Source organism: Myxine glutinosa, chromosome 12 (genome assembly GCF_964187855.1).
Source record: "Myxine glutinosa chromosome 12, kmMyxGlut1.1, whole genome shotgun sequence".
Lineage (NCBI taxonomy): Eukaryota > Metazoa > Chordata > Myxini > Myxiniformes > Myxinidae > Myxine > Myxine glutinosa.
In genome coordinates, this window is record NC_136272.1 from 38,468,304 (window position 1) to 38,488,779 (window position 20,476).

The following is a 20,476-nucleotide window of genomic DNA, read 5'->3' on the forward strand; positions in this document are numbered from 1 at the left end:
GATAAAAAGAATGTTGAGGTAAAATAAATCTAACTTGAGGGACCATACACGTTGACACAAATACGGACGGACACGGGAAAAAATAACGGCCTCAACGAGGACTTTTGGACGCGTGGTGGTCGTTGAATGGGTCCAGTCAGCGAAGGGTCCGAGCGTCGACGGGTCCACAATGGTGCCGGTCAACCACGCGAGAACCCCAAGCCGCGAAGCAGCAGCAAGACGTCCTTCTCACTCCTCGCCAGAATGCACAGCACGGCCACAGCTTCCCCGAAGAGCACTACAGATCAACCACACCTCTTTGTCTGGACAAGGCTCCACAAAGCTCCGAATGTTCCCTTCACAAGTGCACACGAGAAACGCGACCGCCTGCCACGAAGCCAGCACCAGAGAGGGATAGTCAGATTCTTCCTCTTTTCCGGCCCGAGCGAGCTTTGACGTCACACCGACCAATCACCAAGTTCCACCAAATCGCTCCATAGTCAGCTCGATGAATGCTGAAGCTCAGGTGTGGTCTCTCCGTTACGATCCACCGGGGGGGGGTGGAGTTTTGTCTCTTCGATAATGTTCCCATTATGTCAGCGGTCCTTGGGCGGGGTTTAGCCCGATAAGGAATGTGCTGGGTTTCCGGCGGGCTTGTCGATGTTGTTGGTTGATGAGGCCGATTGCATGGCTGGCCGAGTGAATGTAAAAACATAAGGGAAAATCACAGGAGGCAATTGCATACTGGGAATTATCCTTAAGCGCTATTTAACTAACACAAAACCACCCTCCGTGTGGTGACACATAAACACTCTTAAGCTCACAGTTTCCCTGCTTATGTACGTCGAGATGGGCTTCCTACTTGCACGTTAATACTACACAATCCATACTACACATTACTACACATTAATGTCATTAGTGTCACAATACTACACACATTACATCACGCTAATACTACTAATTAGTCCATGCTAATACTACACAATCCTATCTGTACTAGGGTATGTCATCACCCAACCCCACAAACGTAACAATATCTTAACTTATATTTTAGGCATGATAGACAAGTTAAATGGGCAGGTATTAACAAAAATTCACTTGATATACAGATATCCACAAGAAAATGGACAAAAAGCCAAGACAGTAAAAATAATTGAAATATTGATCGTGATGTGATTTGTTGTGTAAGGTGTTCCAGGAATGTCTTAGCAAATGGAAGTACAGTACACTCAACCAATCAATGAAAAGCCAATTTACTTCACTTTCTCTCAACAATCTATCCTCAATGTTCATCATAATCATCTTCATCATCAAAATCTGTCATATCAAGTTCATGTGAAACATCACCTTCAGCCATTTTGGCCTCAGCTTGATCACCAAATATTTCAAGCAACACACGTCAGCATATTTGAGTCTATTCATTTACAGGTATTCTTTGCAGCAACACACAAACAAGGACACAGACAAGACAGTACTTCCAGGACTGCCTCAAGAGATGGAAGTCACACACATCCAATCAATCATCAGATCATTTCCATTTATGATTGGGCTTGGAATATGTGGACAGGGACACAACCACTGCCTGCAAATGAATGTTTGATAGCATGAAGGATGTTTGTGCTGGAGGCAGCTATTGCGGAAGTTTCTGAGATTCAGGTTCTCTCCTTTTGGAACAGAAGTTTTAACGAGATAACTCGTTCACCGCAGCAATATTATTGGAGCCATACTGTAGCCGAGTGAATACTTCAAGCTGTGTGAGTTCGGAAGAAACTTGAAACTGTTCACCAAGTTGAATGAATGCATTTTCATCTTGTCGATCATCCTTGATTTTCAATGTAGGTATAGGTGGAGTCACGCCCAGTCAATGCATGAAGTCCAGGAAATACTGTCCACACATGATGTAAGTTTTACAATGTCTTTGTAGTTTGTACTGGCAGACTTTACCGTTCGATACACGTCGGAACCGCTGGCACTCTGTGAAATGCAGGTATCCAGTCAAATACTGTCACTTTCTTTTAAGAACGGTGAGGTGAGCCACCCGTGTCAGGTGAGGCATGTCTTTTGGTAGACAGTGTTCATTGCGAGCTGCTATTAATCATTCGTGCGGTTGGCAGGGCATGTCTCAACACAACTCCCAATGAGAGTAATACATATGCAACCTTTTAAAGCTTCAACCATGTATAAATGAAGCATTACCGAGTTGTTCTATGCAATCAAACCACACAGTTGAACAACTGACAACAGTATTGTGTATTACAAACAGATAACACGTACTTGTTACACCAATGGTTTACCCAACCAGTCATTCTTCCAATGAATATTTGCTTCTCCTCCCAAGATCAGCATTGATTGTGGCTCCACACCAGATTACTTCAATGGTTTTTAATGCCTCCATCGTACCACCTTCTTACTGGTGGTACTATGGTTCATACTGGTGATACTGATTACCGTTTCTTCGTTTTTTTTGCCAGAAATTAGGTGTGGACGTCCTCATAAAGCACCATTTATTTAGAGGGAAACTGGTTTCCTGCACGAGTTGTTTACACGTTCCTTTGCAGACTTCAGTCCTTGTGGAAAATGTCTGACTATTAACCAGTGGGGTTTTTTAAATCTCAAGTCTGAAGTTTGATTCTTAATTCAACAAGAAACTCTCCAAATGAACTGTTGTTGTTAATGCAAACAAAGCTTGTTTGCCTGTCGAGCATCCCCAGGGGGCTTTCTGGGTATCCGACGTTGGCACTCCATGGGTGATCTGATTCCGTCTTGTCCTGCATCTAATGAGATGGGAGAGGGTTTTTTTTTTACTACTTCTTTTATAACTTCTTTTTTCACCACTTCTTTTTTTGGTGTTCAAGGGCTTTTTGAAATAGGGTTGATTTTCTCCATGTACAAATCATGTTCAATTTAGCGAGCCGCCTTGCTTTGGGTCGACCACTGGGTCTATTGCTTCTGGATTGTGAGGGATTTGAAGTTTAAGAGCCGGTGGGATGGCAGATGAGGTGGCGTACGATGGCGACTTCCGGAGCACATGTCAAATTTGGGCGAGGAGAACGAGTGAAAAGAGGAGTGCGATTGAATAGAAAGGAGTGTGGTGCTGCGATGATCGCTGCGCATGTCGGTCTGAATTCCCTTTCAGAAATTGACCCTCGACCACATTTAATTGATCTCTGATGTGCATATGACAAGACCGAAGTTCTCTGTAGATGGTGTGATGGTCAGGAGCAATGGCTGTGGCCTCGAGGGTTTCAGCATTCTTATCCCAGTAAGGTATTGATATCCTACCGAAGTGCCTGATCTCCATCACGAGTCAGTCCTCTTGTTTCATTGCGATCACCTGTCAGCCAAATGCCAAGAGTGGTCATGGAGATCATAATTTTGATCAGGACATGGTCAATGGACTTATGAGTGAATCCATCATTACTATACCCAATGTACTGGTGGATCAGTCTTCTTGGAAACCAAGAGCTACCGACACGAGGATCATGTAATGCACACAAGTCAAATAGGGAGAAGCCATTGTCGTTGGCAGTTCCAAAACAAACGGTCTCTCCAGGCTTTGTGGACTGATTCAATAGTACCATTAAAATCCCCTACTACATCTAGCTAGTAGATCATGAGCTTGGTTGGGAAAGTTTAAATGCAAGTGAGTCATCCAAGTTGTCCTTTGTAGCTTCGTCATCCAGTTTGGTGGATGTGGAGCAAACGAAGACCGTCATGTGTCCACGATGATTATGGCATCTGGCTGATGTGACAATTGAGGTTCCAGGGGATTTCACGAGGTGAGGACCTTCTATGTCGTCTGGTCAAGGGCTAGGGAGATTCTTGCCAGGTGGATACCATCAGTTCTGTCAGACCAGAGGTAGTAATACCCCTCGCTCAGTGTCTCACCCGAATGAATCTAGGACGTGCATCTCCTGAAGACCAACTAGGTTAATCCTTTTCCTGCTTGTTCATTCCCTTGAGGTTTGTCCCATTGTCAGTTTTACCTTAATCTTCCATGAGTTTCGTTCCTATCTATCTATAATTCCAGTAATCTCTGTGTGTATGTGTGTATGTGTGTATGCGACAACGATTTCTCGACAACTACCGGTCCGATATACTTGAAACTTGCCAGGTATATTGCTGGGGACCCGAGGATGTGCCTTTTCAAGGTTTGAAATTAATCGGACAAGTACTTACCGAGCTATGGCGATTTAGCCGTTCGCCGTTCGCTTTGGCGTTGCGAATGGACCAAACCATTGCATGTAAATAGAGGGGGGGGTTCTGTGGTCGTTGCGAATGGACCAAACCATTCATGTAAATAGAGGGGGGGGGGGGTTCTGTGGTCGTTACTGCCACGTGGTTTCAAAGTTTTTTTTTGTTGTTGTTTGCACGCATGTTTTTTTGCACCCACGTACGGGCACGCCCTAGGATGTTTACACACACACACCCCTACACAAATTTTTTTTTTTTTTTTTTTTGGCAAGGAACGGGCACCCACGTACGGGCACGTCCTAGCTTATATATAGTACGGGCATGCCCTAGTGAAGAAAAATAAAGTTATTGGGGAAGGAGGGAAATTGTGCCATCTCGAGGGAAGGTGAGAACATTCCATGTTGTGCTTCTCACTGCAACAGACATTTTAAGGCCATTTTCCCTGCAAGAGCGGGGGTTCGCCTTGCGGTCCCCATGACAATGTTTGTTGTGCATAAGTTGTGCATACCATAATCACTGTTGTGCATAAGTTAAGTTCGCATTCCCCTCCATGGTTTGTGGGCAGTTCAAGGGTTGATGTCCATGTAGGTCGATGTCCGGTTATCATCTACAACAGTATCTGTAATAAGGGGCTGACATTCCCTGAACCAGCAGCATGTGGGCAATTTGGAAAGGAGAGGGGTCAAACCTCCCAACCCCGACAAGGTATAAGATTAGTTGGCAATGGAAGTGTGTAAGAGTTGGGTCCAACTTCTGGGCGATCACCTGAAGGCTCCCAGCACCATTCGCATATCAACCCATCACGTGAAGTCTCCCAGCACCATTCACATAACCCATCACGTGAAGTCTCCCAGCACCATTCACATATCAACCCATCGCATGAAGGCTCCCAGCACCATTCACATATCAACCCATCACGTGAAGGCTCCCAGCACCATTCACAAATCAACCCTTCACGTGAAGGCTCCCAGCACCATTCACATATCAACCCATCACGTGAAGGCTCCCAGCACCATTCACAAATCAACCCTTCACGTGAAGGCTCCCAGCACCATTCACATAACCCTTCACGTGAAGGCTCCCAGCACCATTCACATATCAACCCATCACGTGAAGGCTCCCAGCACCATTCACAAATCAACCCTTCACGTGAAGGCTCCCAGCACCATTCACATATCAACCCATCACGTGAAGGCTCCCCAGGACCATTCACAAATCAACCCTTCACGTGAAGGCTCCCAGCACCATTCACATATCAACCCTTCATGTGAAGTCTCCCAGCACCATTCACATATCAACCCATCATGTGAAGTCTCCCAGCACCATTCACATATCAACCCATCATGTGAAGGCACCCAGCACCATTCACATATCAACCCATCACGTGAAGTCTCCCAGCACCATTCACATATCAACCCATCGCATGAAGGCTCCCAGCACCATTCACATATCAACCCATCACGTGAAGGCTCCCAGCACCATTCACATATCAACCCATCATGTGAAGTCTCCCAGCACCATTCACATATCAACCCATCATGTGAAGTCTCCCAGCACCATTCACAAATCAACCCATCGCGTGAAGGCTCCCAGCACCATTCACATATCAACCCATCACGTGAAGGCTCCCAGCACCATTCACATATCAACCCATCACGTGAAGTCTCCCAGCACCATTCACAAATCAACCCATCGCGTGAAGGCTCCCAGCACCATTCACATATCAACCCATCACGTGAAGTCTCCCAGCACCATTCACATATCAACCCATCGCGTGAAGGCTCCCAGCACCATTCACATATCAACCCATCATGTGAAGTCTCCCAGCACCATTCACATATCAACCCATCGCGTGAAGGCTCCCAGCACCATTCACATATCAACCCATCACGTGAAGTCTCCCAGCACCATTCACATATCAACCCTTCATGTGAAGTCTCCCAGCACCATTCACATATCAACCCTTCATGTGAAGTCTCCCAGCACCATTCACATATCAACCCATCACGTGAAGTCTCCCAGCACCATTCACATATCAACCCATCGCGTGAAGGCTCCCAGCACCATTCACATATCAACCCATCATGTGAAGTCTCCCAGCACCATTCACATATCAACCCTTCATGTGAAGTCTCCCAGCACCATTCACATATCAACCCATCACGTGAAGTCTCCCAGCACCATTCACATATCAACCCATCGCGTGAAGGCTCCCAGCACCATTCACATATCAACCCATCATGTGAAGTCTCCCAGCACCATTCACATATCAACCCATCGCGTGAAGGCTCCCAGCACCATTCACATATCAACCCATCATGTGAAGTCTCCCAGCACCATTCACATATCAACCCTTCATGTGAAGTCTCCCAGCACCATTCACATATCAACCCATCGCGTGAAGGCTCCCAGCACCATTCACATATCAACCCATCATGTGAAGTCTCCCAGCACCATTCACATATCAACCCATCATGTGAAGGCTCCCAGCACCATTCGCATGTGAACTCCTGGCTCGTATAATGTAGGGAATCCAGGTTCAAATCCATACACCTAATTCATCTGTTCAATCTCTGCTAATATCTTTGTAAATTATGTAAAATTACATCGAATTTATTTGTACAACACGGATTGTTTGCGCAAAGTATAGCTCAGGCTCCTAAAGACCACGATATCACTAAGAAAATGTAACAAAGATCATTAGTGTGACATGTCTGTTTCCGTTTAGTTGATTCTCCTTTGAAAATGTCATTTGGCTGCGTGCCGTGGCATGCCGGGCCCTCCAATGGCAATCTTTCCTTCTTTTTATTGTTTTAGCAAGCTCGGACTTCACCTTCCCCACAAGGTGCGAAGCAAGGATGGCAGGGCCCACCTGCTGCCAGATGGAGAGACACTGCAAGTGACACTGCCCATGCAACGTGACTATGATTTCATCAACTTCCCGTGAACCCTTTGCCAATTTTTCAAAAACGGAAGAGGCCTGCACAAGTTGTAATTAGCACATTACCTGTTTTCCCGTTTCTCTTTGTGGCTCCTTTTTGCAGATTTTTAGGCCCATGCTTGTGCATTCTACTTTTCACCTTTTGCAAAAGCACATGATTACGTTCCATTGCTGATCCAGTGTACTTCATGCCCTTTGCATATGCCATGCCGTACTAAGTTTGCCGTTTGAAAGTTGACGTCTAGTAAAATACACTGACCGGACACCACTTGGCAGGGTCACGCAGTGTAAAAACATCGTTCGGGCTTCACGGACTCGTCGATGGGAGTCCAACAATATGAGGAAACATTCGACGCTTTAGCCCGAGGTAAGACCGAGTTGAAGATGACGTCACACACGGAGCTGGTGGTTGTGAATGAGGAAGTAAATTGCTCGCTGTTGCATTTGGTTCAATTCCTGAAATATTTCACGAATCTGAAATGTTGTTGTACATAATCTTTTTCTTCTCATTCCAAGTAGAAATGTCTTCATTTCAATTCCAGTGTGAATGGTTTTCCTTTTCAAACTACGATCCTCGCTGGTTTATCCGATTGAAATAAATTATTACAAATATTTTGCTCCTTTTCTGCTTGTTTTCTACAATTAAACATGCACCACGTGCCATATTTAAGAGAAGAATTGTATGTACCTACCATCCATATGTAACTTTGAGATGTTTACATATTCTATGTTATATGAACTTAGTGAGATTTACAATACGGAAGACTCAATATATATATATATATATATATATATTAAATTTTTTTTTTTTTGAGTGAGTCTGTCTATGTGTTCTTTGTGGACCTCTATCTGTCTATGTGTTATTGTCTGTCTGTCTATGTATTATTTTTTGAGTGAGTCTGTCTATGTGTTCTTTGTGGACCTCTATCTGTCTGTCTGTGTGTTATTTTTTTGAGTGAGTCTATGTGTTCTATGTGGACCTCTATCTGTCTGTCTATGTGTTATTGTCTGTCTGTCTATGTATTATTTTTTGAGTGAGTCTGTCTACGTGTTCTATGTGGACCTCTATCTGTCTGTCTATGTATTATTGTCTGTCTGTCTATGTGTCTGTCTATGTATTATTTTTTTTGAGTGAGTCTGTCTATGTGTTCCATGTGGACTTCTGTCTGTCTATGTATTATTGTCTGTCTATGTGTCTGTCTATCTATTTTTTTTTTGAGTGAGTCTGTGTTCTATGTGGACCTCTATCTGTCTGTCTATGTGTTATTGTATGTCTGTCTATGCATTTTTTTTTTTTAGTGAGTGTCTGTGTTTTGTGTGGACCTCTATCTGTCTGTCTATGTGTTATTGTCTGTCTGTCTATGTCTGTCTATGTGTCCGTCTATGTATTCTGTTTTGAGTGAGTCTGTCTATGTGTTCTATGTGGACCTCTGGTAGCTTGTAACACGTTGCTGCGTTTTTGCCCGAGGAAGAACTGCTGAAATCTATCTATCCGGGTTCTTCCCAACATCTTTGTGCTTTTCTCATTTCTTTCTACTTTTTCATATTTCTCTTTATTCATTCTAATTCTTGCTTCTTCTTTATTTCTCTCCTTCTTTATCTACCTCTCGAAGGAGAAGTGAAATATTGCAGAAAATTTTCTGTAAGGTTTACTTGGCTGCACCTGGGTGGGTTTAAGGGTAGTGGAGTGGCAGCTGAAACCCGAATCCTATCCAGGTTCCTCCTGATGACTCCATCTTTGCTCTTTATTTCTTCTGGTTCCTCCTGATGGCTCCATCTTTGCTCTTTATTTCTTCTGGTTCCTCCTGATGACCATCTTTGCTCTATTTCTTCTGGTTCCTCCTGATGACTCCATCTTTGCTCTTTATTTCTTCTGGTTCCTCCTGATGACCATCTTTGCTCTATTTCTTCTGGTTCCTCCTGATGACTCCATCTTTGCTCTTTATTTCTTCTGATTCCTCCTGATGACTCCATCTTTGCTCTTTATTTCTTCTGGTTCCTCCTGATGGCTCCATCTTTGCTCTTTATTTCTTCTGGTTCCTCCTGATGACCATCTTTGCTCTATTTCTTCTGGTTCCTCCTGATGGCTCCATCTTTGCTCTTTATTTCTTCTGGTTCCTCCTGATGACCATCTTTGCTCTATTTCTTCTGGTTCCTCATGATGACTCCATCTTTGTTTTTTATTTATCCTGGTTCCTCCTGATGACTCCATCTTTGTTTTTTATTTATTCTGGTTCCTCCTGATGACCCCAATGCAGTATTTGGGTTTCCGTTTCATTTGTTACTCTGTCTGTTTTGTCAACACAATAACCCTAAAATGTTTGTCTTATGAAGCCTAAATTCCCTATACCTGTATCGTACAGTGATTAAAAAAAAAAAATGATTAAAGAGGAACCAAAACACCGATACCGATGTTTACATTAAACTATGCTTTGATGCCAAAGGAATCTGAGATGATGATTCGTTTTTCAGTTAAGGAATTTAAAAACAGGAAGTGTAACTTGGTGACTAAAGTTTATTTCAGCCTCATCTCTGTGACCTCTGTCGTTGGGACGTCAGAGTAGTAAAACCACATTCATCATTACTCGTTGTCGTGGGTGGTTACATAAAAACAACAAAGATGCCTTTAAGTTGTACAAGTAGCCGAGATTGGGATGAATGTGCAAAGTACCTGAGCACACTGGATAGAACCGGACAAATCGATCTATGCGTGTTCGACTCGTTTTGATGAGCGGTGCTGCTGCAACGACACACACGACATAGTTGGCAAGATCCTTTGGCATCCAACGATTAAATCTCAGAAAGCATTGATTGTCGGTAAAAGTAAGGCAATCCCTTCCCAAATGTGTGAGGCTGAGTAGGGGGTGATGACTGCTCGGTCATGGACTTTGCAGCATATATATATATATATACATACATATATGACGTACTACTGTGCAAGTGATACTTTGGAAACTGAAACTGCCACAGCAAAGTGATAAGTATCCAAGTAATGGTGCGTGATTGTATGAAATAATCCAATCTAAGATGGGAATTAAATTTGTTTTCTGTCCTGTGTAATCGATTTACTGCTCTATCTGATCGTGGTAATTCGTAATAAATCACTTATTTTCAAAATACAAGTCGCATTTATAACTTGGGATGGAGCTGAAAGTTGGAAGTTTTATGTATGGTATCGAGGTATCACGTTAATATTTTGGCAATGGCAGGCTGTGATTTGCTGCGGCAGTTTTGTTGCAGAAGATTGGCACACCACCCCTTATAAACATTAAATGTACTTATGAATGATTGGTAAAACAGGTACAGGTAAATTAATAATTGTATTATTGACCCTAAATGAAGCAAACCATGTCAATCTGCGTTTTGTATTACATATAGGCCTACTATACACCTGAGGGTAAGTCAATTTGTGAATTGGCCACCAAATATGCTTGAAGGTGGGGAAGACATTTTTTGATACTGCCCCCTTGCACATCGACATATTTCTACCACTGCTTCGCAAGGTTATGGACTCATAGTACATTGTTGGTTGGTCGCTGAACCATTCTTGCACCACCATTTGGACATTATTATCATTTGTCTGGTTCCAATCCAACCTTGGAGAGCTTCCTTCATCAGGACAACATCCTGATTCAGGTGTGTGCATATATAAAGTGCACACACACAGACATATATATATGTATATATATATATATACACATACCAGTTACTATGCGATTTAATATGATCAGTGGTGAATAACCGAAAACTGAAAACCTTTCGGTTATATACCAACTGGTATATAACCGAAAGGTTTTCAGAGTCACAAGTGTATGCAGGACTCACTGCGTTGCCCTGATGAGCCCCAAAAGGGCGAAACGAGGTCGGTAACTATGAGTTTTACATACACTTATGACGGCATCTGAACTAAGATCAAAATTCTGCTCTGTCGGAGGGTTCTCTTGAGAGCTTGACAGGCAGAGCGTATGTACATGGCAGTGACGTCATTACGTGCGCTCATTGAAAGCTGGAGAACTGAAGATATATTTGGATATATATATATACCAGCAAAGGTAACCGGTGTTGCTGGGCAACGCAGGATCACTTAGATGACTGGAATATTAAGAGAGGGGAGGAAGGAGAGAGATTAGGGAAAATGGGGAGAGGGGAGAGGCAGGGGAAGACAGGGATGGTGAGGGGAGGGGAGAGGTGGAGGCAGCAGGAGGTCAGAGAGGGGGAAGCAAAAGGACGGGGGTGGGGGAGCAAGAGCAGGAGGACGGGGATGGGGGAGAACAAGGGGGTGGGGAGATGGGAGAGCAGGGGGATGGGGAGATGGGAGAGCAGGAAGGAACAGGCGGATGGTGAGGGGGAACAGGAGGAGGGGGGATGAGTGAGTTTCAGGGGGGAGGGTGAGCAGGGATCAGGAAGAGGATTAAGTGGGGTGTAGGAGGAGGGTAAAGTGGGGAGCAGGAGGAGGGGATCAAGAGGAGGGGTGTGCGAGGATCAGGAGGGTGAGTGGGATCAGGAGGAGTGGGAAGCAGGAGGATGGGTGAGGGGGGATCAGGAGGAGGGGTGAGTGGGGAGCATGAGGTGTGAGCAGAGAGCAGGAAGAGGAGTGAGTGGTGAGCAGGGAGCATGAGGAAATGTGAGCAGAAACCAGGAAGAAGAGTGGGGAGCAGGAGGAGGGGTGAGCAGGGAGCGGTTGGAGGGGTGATCGGGGAGCAGGAGGATCACCCAAAACATTTTCCCAAGAATCACCCCAAATGAAGCCGAAACTGGTGGTAAAATGCGCCCAAAATGGAAAAAGTAGGAAAACTCTCCACAAACAAATAAAATGGCTTCGTTAAAATAATACGTAGATAAGGACTGACAAGATGATAAATTTAGTCTGGAACAAACCAAGCAGTCGACAGACACAGATATGAACTAGAACGGCACTTAGACTAGAGAGCATACCTCCGCCTGGTTGGCCATATCACCCTTTCATCACTTTTATCACTCAATGGTGAAGATGAAGGAGTCCGGGCTCCAGCATGATACGGACAAAAGGATGGCAAGGCACAAACTCGTCCGAGAAGATGTTTATTCGTAAAACCAACTCGGGAACACTAAAAAGCCCGTTTATCGGGCTGCCTGATAAAGCAAAACCGAAAGCGAAAGCCACGCCTCTCAAGCGAGGCGTGCTTCGGTGGTCACGTGATCCACAGGTGTAACTCATTATACCCGCACGCGCGGCACGCTTTGGCGGTCACGTGACCAGCCACTCTGGCGCCGGGGATCCCCGCCGGGGACGTCACCAGCTGGAGCAAGGAGATTCTGATGCCGGTCTTGCTTGGGGGACCCATGGGTCGCTACAAAGAATCACTTAAAAATTAAATAATTGTCACATCTGAATCCATATTCAGATCTTCACCAAAATCGAATCGATTCTTCCTTGTCACACACACAACCTCTCCACCAAGTTTCGTCCAAATCCATCCATAACTTTTTGAGATGTCCCGCAATGTATAGTTTTTGGCCCAATCTCCCAATGGTGAAGAATCACTTAAAAAATTCTACTAGCCGGAGCCAAATCCGGGTCTTCACCAAAATCGAATCATGTCGTCTTTGTGACATACGCTACATCTCTGACAAATTTCGTCCGAATCCGTCCACAACTTTACGACTGCAGTACTACCCATGCAGGCTGGTGTTGTGCAGGTCTGGTATGGCGCAGGGTGGGAAGAGGAGATGAAGTGAGGTGGCCAAACAAAGAGAGCGGATAGGGATGTTGCCTCTCCAAAGGTCAGGGCCCTGTGATTTGCCATCCGCTGCTTGTGGGCTCCACCATCTTTCAGGCGTCCTGCCACATTGGGCGGTCCAAATAAAGTCCTAGGCCCCTCTCCAAGGTTCCTCAGCTGACCTCGCCACCATGGTCTGAGGTGCACCGGCCAAACAGTCCATAATAGTTTCCTTTAAAAGCACTATATGTTTTTTTGTGCCTTCATCTTAAATGTCAGAAGTCCTCACCTCGCCTCGCCTGGAGGAGGTTATACACAACACAATGTTCGTGATGCTGTCATGTGTTAAAGTTAACCCTTACTCGTGGACCCTGACTGATGCATAGAAGAAGGAACTGGACTACATATTTAACCGATTTCTGAAAGAATTGGAACCCGCAGCCAAGTTTCGTGTGTCGTGGCTGATTATAAAGAGGAATCGGGTGAGACATTGGATCCCTTGGTCAGTCATCGTTGTTTGTCAGCAAAGAAATGTGATCTTCAACAAGATAAGAGAATGAATGGATCATAGAACAAATCAGTGTAACTACTCCCATTCCAGAGTGTCAAAAATCCCAAGTTTCGGAGCCATTGCTCCAGCATGAGGTTTTGTTAAGGCCATGGACTAAACTCGCTTATTGCTCAGTCAAGTCCCCTGTCTGACTGGCCCAACGGTCTTATTGAGCTTAAGGCCGGGAAAAATATATTTCCGGGTTTTGGTCAGCGCGCGCATCGATTTTGACCCTGCGCGTCAACAATTTCTTTTTCAAATTTGGTATCGACGTTCGCGCACGGTTCTCCCCTACAAAACTGCGTTTAGTTTGTCCAAATCCAACCAGCCGTTCCAAAGATATGAGTAGTTTTGTGTGCCGTGACGTCATAAATCCAATTGGGAAGTTGCATGTGACGACATCGTCTTAGTCACGTGACCGCTTGGGTGGCAAAACACGTAATGGCGGCAATTTGAAACTCGTCTCACATATAAATTGCCCCCTACACGATGGTAAAGAGTTGTTGTGCTGTCGGATGTACAACCCGATTTCATAAGGGATCGGGCTTGTCATTCTACCGTTTTCCGGACGACACAACGCTAGAACGGATTCATGGCTGCCTTGACTGCAGCTCTCAGGTGAGAATATGGCTCATGTGGTTGTTACCTTCGCTCGCGAAGCGAAAAGCAGGATTAGGCATTTGGTTACGTACATGTGGAGTGCGTATGGCGTACGTGTGGCGTACATGTGGTGTACGTGTGGAGAGTGTGTGGCGGACGTGTGGCGTACTTGTGGAGTGTGTGTGGTGTACGTGTGGCGTACTTGTGGAGTGTGTGGCGTACTTGTGGATCCACAGGCAGATGACACAGCCTCAGTTTCTCGCAATACCGCGAAACCGCCTCAACGGGCAAGCTACGGGCGTAAACTGACAGGTCCGTCTGATCAAACGACAGCTTTCCCGCCATGTTGTTTATGCCACCCAAGATGGCGGCCGGAACCGGTTGCCATGGACGACGCTCACGCGATGCAAGGCCTCTGTCGGCTGGATATTGTCATTTATTGAAACGAAGACGTTCTTTGTCGGGTTCGTGTGAAGCAACCAGAAGGCCGAGAGAGCTGCGGCTGGTCTCGTTAGTTAGGCCTGGATCCTATCTCGTCTGTCATGAAGTTGTAAGTGTCTGTGATAATCTGGTGGACTGGGAGAAGAGATCGTGGGAGACCATCGGCCTGTTAGACCACTTGCGCATGCGCAGTATTGACGCGATCGACGCATTGGAATGTTTAACGGTACGGCGAGGCGATCTCCAGAACGAAATGGCAGTCTATAATATGCTTGAAGAACTTAATGATTTTCAGAATAAATACATTTTAAAATAACTTAAGCTTGTGTTCATTATTTACAAAAAAAAAAAGGCCTACAAGTCCCATTGGCTGTCTTTAATTTCTCTCTGGACGGCGCCACAGCAGATGAGGAGGACCGCAAGGCATAAGGACACAAAAAACCTCTACATGTTCAATCCATGCTTTTCAAAAAAAGAAAAGAAAAAAAAACCGCATCACCGCATCAATTCTGGAACTTTGGTCTGACCAGAGACCAGCAATATATATTTTTTGGCCTAATGTAGAAACTATCAGAGAGACCATGAAAAAGTGTAAACACGCAGGCACCGACTATGCAGACTTGCCCTCCTCACATGGTGTTTGACACCACTCAGTCACAAACTGGATATTCCAGCACTATTGCTCATGGGTAGGAAGTTCAAATCGATTGTACCCCTATACTGCTGTCCATAATGAGCGTGTAAATCATCAACGATATCAGAAGTTTTGCCATGATCAGCATACCCATGCAGGTACAACAAGGGACATTCTTGGGTAAAATGACAGTGGCATAGAAAATGCCCCTTTATATAAGGGTATGTGCCATGTGGCAAAGTAGAGAAAAGAAGGGACATTCCATATCTCATAGAAAATGTCGAACAATAGAAAAGAAGGGACATTCAAAAAAATCTTATGTGCACGCTGTACTACCCTTGTGTTCTTACGAGGAACCAAGTAATGCTCGAGAAAAGTTCATATAAAGGGTGCCCTACATCTGGCAACATCAATCTCTGCATCGAGGCCAGACTGTGCTTGTTCAGAATCAGAGATCTGATATTTGGGAGCGAGATACTATTGTGTCGTGGGAGGAACCGAGACCATACATTCCGCAATCACCTAACGGCCGTTCATAATGTCCGGAATCAAGTTCACATTTGGGAGTCTGTTCCTCCCATGCAGGCTGATGCCCCCTTGAGTGAGGACACCAGTGTTGGTGATGTCAGCCATCTACCAACTGTTCTATGAGCTGTTCTATGAACTCATCGTACTTTGTCACGATGTTCCTTTGATGTGTGTCTGAGAGTCAAACAAAATTGAAAAACATTCTAAACAGGAAACTTACTGTTTTAAGGACATTATAAAGGACACAAACAACAGGCACAAAGAACTAATGTAATGGGTTAGATATGGTGATGTAATAGACATTGAGTAAAATGGTGGTAAAACCTGGAATTAATTTATTTATACACCTTTAAACCTCTTTAAATCTTTATTTATAGGAGATTATAGGAGCTTGTTTCACCCGTCTTTGTTTGATTCACCATCTTATGCACCTCTAATTTGTAATTAAAATACTTTAAGACCAACCTCGTTCCCCGGGTCCTGGTTGTCTTCAACGAAAATCGTCACCAAACACCAGAACCAATGAGATTCGAGCATTTCAAAAAAGCTTATTACCGCGTTTCGGGGGGTGAAAACGGCGTCAAATATACTAAAATTGACGAAGAATTCTTTTTCAGAAATATCGCGGCAGTCGGGGATAGTTTTTCACGGCCGGAAATATCCGAAGTTGAGACGGAATACACCGAATTAATCAAGAAGTAAATTTTATAAATTTTAATCTCATCCAGAATGCAAATGGTGTAATTTTGAACGAGGTACGGTACCTACTACACCTACCTACTACCAACTACCTAACCTACTGAGTACTGATGCCAGAGTGATGAGTAAAATAGTGCCAAGAGGCTTTGGCTTCACCGGCTCATTGCGGCTTTGCAGTCGGGTACTAGTTGCCGGCGAAGCCGGTGTTGTGAATGAATGCGTACGTATTATGTTGAAAAACCAGATTTAGCTGGATCCCTTGAGAATTTCGAAGCTTTGACGCACCAAAGCGCTCAATGGAGGCCGCCATCTTGCGGATGCGGAAGTTTTTTGTTTTTTTTGTATACTGAATCGAGGCTCGTGAAAGAGCTAACATTTATTGGCGCTGAGGAAGCGCCTTTAGCGATTGACTTCCAGCCAGTGTAACGCTAATTCCTGTCACAGGAATTCTGAGATCATATAAGTGGGCGTGGCAGTTCCTGATTGGTTCGTGTTGGGGAACGCCTTCTCGCTGCCGACGTGACGTAAATTCGCGCACGCGCACTGGTGATTGGCGCTGAGGAAGCGCCTCTAGCGAATGACTTCCAGCCAGTGTAACGCTAATTCCTGTCACAGGAATTCTGAGATCATATAAGTGGGCGTGGCAGTTCCTGATTGGTTCGTGTTGGGGAACGCCTTCTCGCTGCCGACGTGACGTAAATTCGCGCACGCGCACTGGTGAAGCTTACTCGATCTTACTCGATCCCATATTACATGTACTTTCATTGCATACAAATTATACTTCCTCCTAGAAATTCCATGCCCGAACCTCAGCGCAATCCAAGAGGATTCACTTGTTTCACAAACAAATCAACCAGACAAACAAAATATACAAAAAGAGGGAGCGGAAGACAAGATGGGGAGAGAAGGGGAAGCACACAACCACAACATTTGAGAGCAGGGAGAAGTGTGGGAGGGAGAGGGCTTGGGGGCAGGAGGAGTGGGAAGGAGAGGGGGGGGGGGGGGGGAGAGGTATAAAACACAAGGGGACTGAAATTAGCGGGGGTAGAAAAGATCATTTTTTTTTTTGTATACTGAATCGAGGCTCGTGAAAGAGCTCACATTTATTTCACAAACAAATCAACCAGACAAACAAAATATACAAAAAGAGGGAGCGGAAGACAAGATGGGGAGAGAAGGGGAAGCACACAACCACAACATTTGAGAGCAGGGAGAAGTGTGGGAGGGAGAGGGCTTGGGGGCAGGAGGCGTGGGAAGGGGAGGGGGGGGGGGGGGGAGAGGTATAAAACACAAGGGGACCGAAATTAGCGGGGGTAGAAAAGATCATTTTTTTTGGTATACTGAATCGAGGCTCGTGAAAGAGCTAACATTTATTTCACAAACAAATCAACCAGACAAACAAAATATACAAAAAGAGGGAGCGGAAGACAAGATGGGGAGAGAAGGGGAAGCACACAACCACAACATTTGAGAGCAGGGAGAAGTGTGGGAGGGAGAGGGCTTGGGGGCTGCATAACAAATTGAAAAAAGTTCAATAGGAGTTTGTTTCACCCGTCTTTGTTTGATTCACAATCTTATGCACCTCTAATTTGTAATTAAAATAATTTAAGACCAACCTCGGCCCGCACGGGCCTGGTTATCTTCAACGAAAATCGTCACCAAACACCGGAACCAATGAGATTCAAGCATTTGAAAAAATATTTAAAAAACCAAATCACTCAATGGAGGCCGCCATCTTCCGGATGCGGAAGTATGCATAAAAAAATTGCGAAAAAGTTCAATAGGAGTTTGTTTCACCCGTCTTTGTTTGATTCACAATCTTATGCACCTCTAATTTGTAATTAAAATACTTTAAGACCAACCTCGTTCCCCGGGCCCACACGGGCCCTGGTTATCTTCAACAAAAATCGTCACCAATTACCAGAGATTTGAGCATTTGAAAAAATATTTCAAAAAAGCTTTTTACCACATTTCGGAGGCTGAAAACGGCGTCAAATATCCTAAAATTGACGAAGAATTATTTTTTAGAAATCTCGCGGCCGTAGGGAATAGGTTTTCATGGCCAGAAATATCCGAAGTGGAGACGGAATTCACCGAATTAATCAAGAAGGAAATTTTATAAATTTTAATCTCATCCAGAATGCAAATGGTGTCATTTTGAACTAGGTACGGTACCTACTGCACCTACCTACTACCAACTACCTAACCTACTGATGCCATGGTGATGGGTAAAATAGTGGCAAGAGGCTTTGGCTTCGCCGGCTCATTGCGGCTTTGCAGTCAGGTACTAGTAATTATGGCTATGTATGAGAGGGTACAGTATTGAGGTGAAGAAGACGCCGCCATTTTGGTGATGTATGATGTTGATTGACACTGCATTCTATGGTGATTTATAAAGCCTCCGTCTCCTAAAATGCGACTCAACATCGTCTTATCAGTGTATAAGACTGATTCAGTCGTGCTAAACTTCCAGATTATTTTCACAATCTTTAGAATCCCTATATCTATCTATAATTCCAGTAATCTCTGTGTGTGTGTATGTGTGTGTGTCTGTGTGTTTGTTTGTCTGTGACCGCTGTTTCTCGACAACCACGGGTCCGATATACTTGAAACTTGCCAGGTATATTGCTGGGGACCTGAGGATGTGCCTTTTCAAGGTTTCATATTAATCGGAGAAGTAGTTACCGAGCTATGGCGATTTATTTACCCATACTCGCAAGCCGTTCGCTTTGGCTTTGCGAATGGACCAAACCATTTCATGTAAATAGAGGGGGGGGGGGGGGCTCTACCGTACTTGCAAGCCGTTCGCTTTGGCTTTGCGAATGGACCAAACCATTTCATGTAAATAGAGGGGGGGGGGGGGGGTTCTGTGGTCGTTACTGCCACGTGGTTTCAAAGTTTTTTTTTGTTGTTGTTGTTTGCACGCATGTTTTTTTGCACCCACGTACGGGCACGCCCTAGTTATTAAAATTGAAGTACAGTATATACCTAAACACTGTGTGGGGTATCGTGTTCTATGAACTCACGAGTTTCTCTTGCAATTGGTTTTGGTCGTTTCACCATAAGGGTTGAAATAGCTTCGGGCCTGTGAAACCCTGAGTTTACGACAATGTAACTTATATCTAAAGTAATTGAACAATTCCACTTTAGGTCAAACACTTTTGATTCCATTCCATTTTGATCCTTTTGTTATTGTTTTTTTTTTTTTAGTATCTAAGGCTCACGGTGGAGATGTCTGATACATACACACACAAGTATGAGACCAGACAAACACCACCACTGAGCTTGGTGGAAGTGACGTCTCTTCCCGGGGCACTCTGGGTACCAGTGACGTCACAAGAATGGCACCGCCTTTCTCACCGCACCAAGGCGAAATTTTCTCCTCCCCATGGCAACAACCTATGGGGGCTATCCGTACTCTGTCCTTTGAAATGTTGAACGCCTAAGAAGGAAGCAGCATGTACCATTTTAAATCTTTGCTCTGACTCGACCCGGGCTTTGAATAGCCGACCTGCCAGACTCGGAGCGGACACTCAGTCACTGTAACCATTACACCACCGAGTTTGGCATCCATTCCAATGTCTGATTCCACTTGTTTCCATGATGCATCCTTAATTATCATCAGCGATGTCCTTCAGACGAAGAGTCGCCGAAAGGATTGCCCCCTTGACCGGAATGTACCCACGTGACCTCACGGTGTCTATTGATGAGGGAGTGAGATCACGTTTTTTCCCGTCGTATCTGCGTACGTAATTAATAGATGATCCATTTACGTTGAGGGACATGTAACATCGTGTTCTGTACGTTTTATGAACATGGACATCGTGTACAAGTTTTTACTGAGGAGAGACAATGTTCCTAACGCGAGAATCTTCGCGAGCATCCCAGTGTAACGACGTCACGACGGATAAATAAAACGTTTCGATTGGCGCACTGGATCTACAAGTGACGTCAATTCATGTCATTCGGCTGACGTGGGGAGGAGGTCCTGATAGAATGTACCAAGTGCTCCGGTAACCGGGGGGGAATACATTATAAATACACCTTTCTTCAGAAACATATATAAACATGGCGAGGTATTTTGACCATCTACTTGCCCTGACCTTTGTGTAATTTAATCGATCAATTGCGATGCAAACACCGATCACTGGTCTCCCGATGGATTACGCCTCGGGATAATAAAACAGTCCGCCGTGCCTCCCAGTCGTTAG

General features: G+C 44.7%; 1 protein-coding gene across 7 annotated transcripts in view; it reads left to right on the forward strand.

The window, feature by feature from the left end:
- DNAAF6 (dynein axonemal assembly factor 6) overlaps positions 1–7,731 on the forward strand; it is a 43,234-nt gene extending 35,503 nt beyond the window's left edge. For 3 of the 7 annotated variants that reach the window (XM_068098852.2, XM_068098855.2, XM_068098853.2), the window contains one exon: positions 6,991–7,731. In XM_068098852.2, coding sequence (XP_067954953.2) covers positions 6,991–7,120 — 130 coding nt within the window. In that variant the 3' untranslated portion in view covers positions 7,121–7,731. The remainder of the gene's footprint in view (positions 1–6,990) is intronic. The other 4 variants (XM_068098856.2, XM_078766753.1, XM_068098854.2 and 1 more) reach the window with 3 other exon arrangements.
- Positions 7,732–20,476: the final 12,745 nt, after the last annotated feature.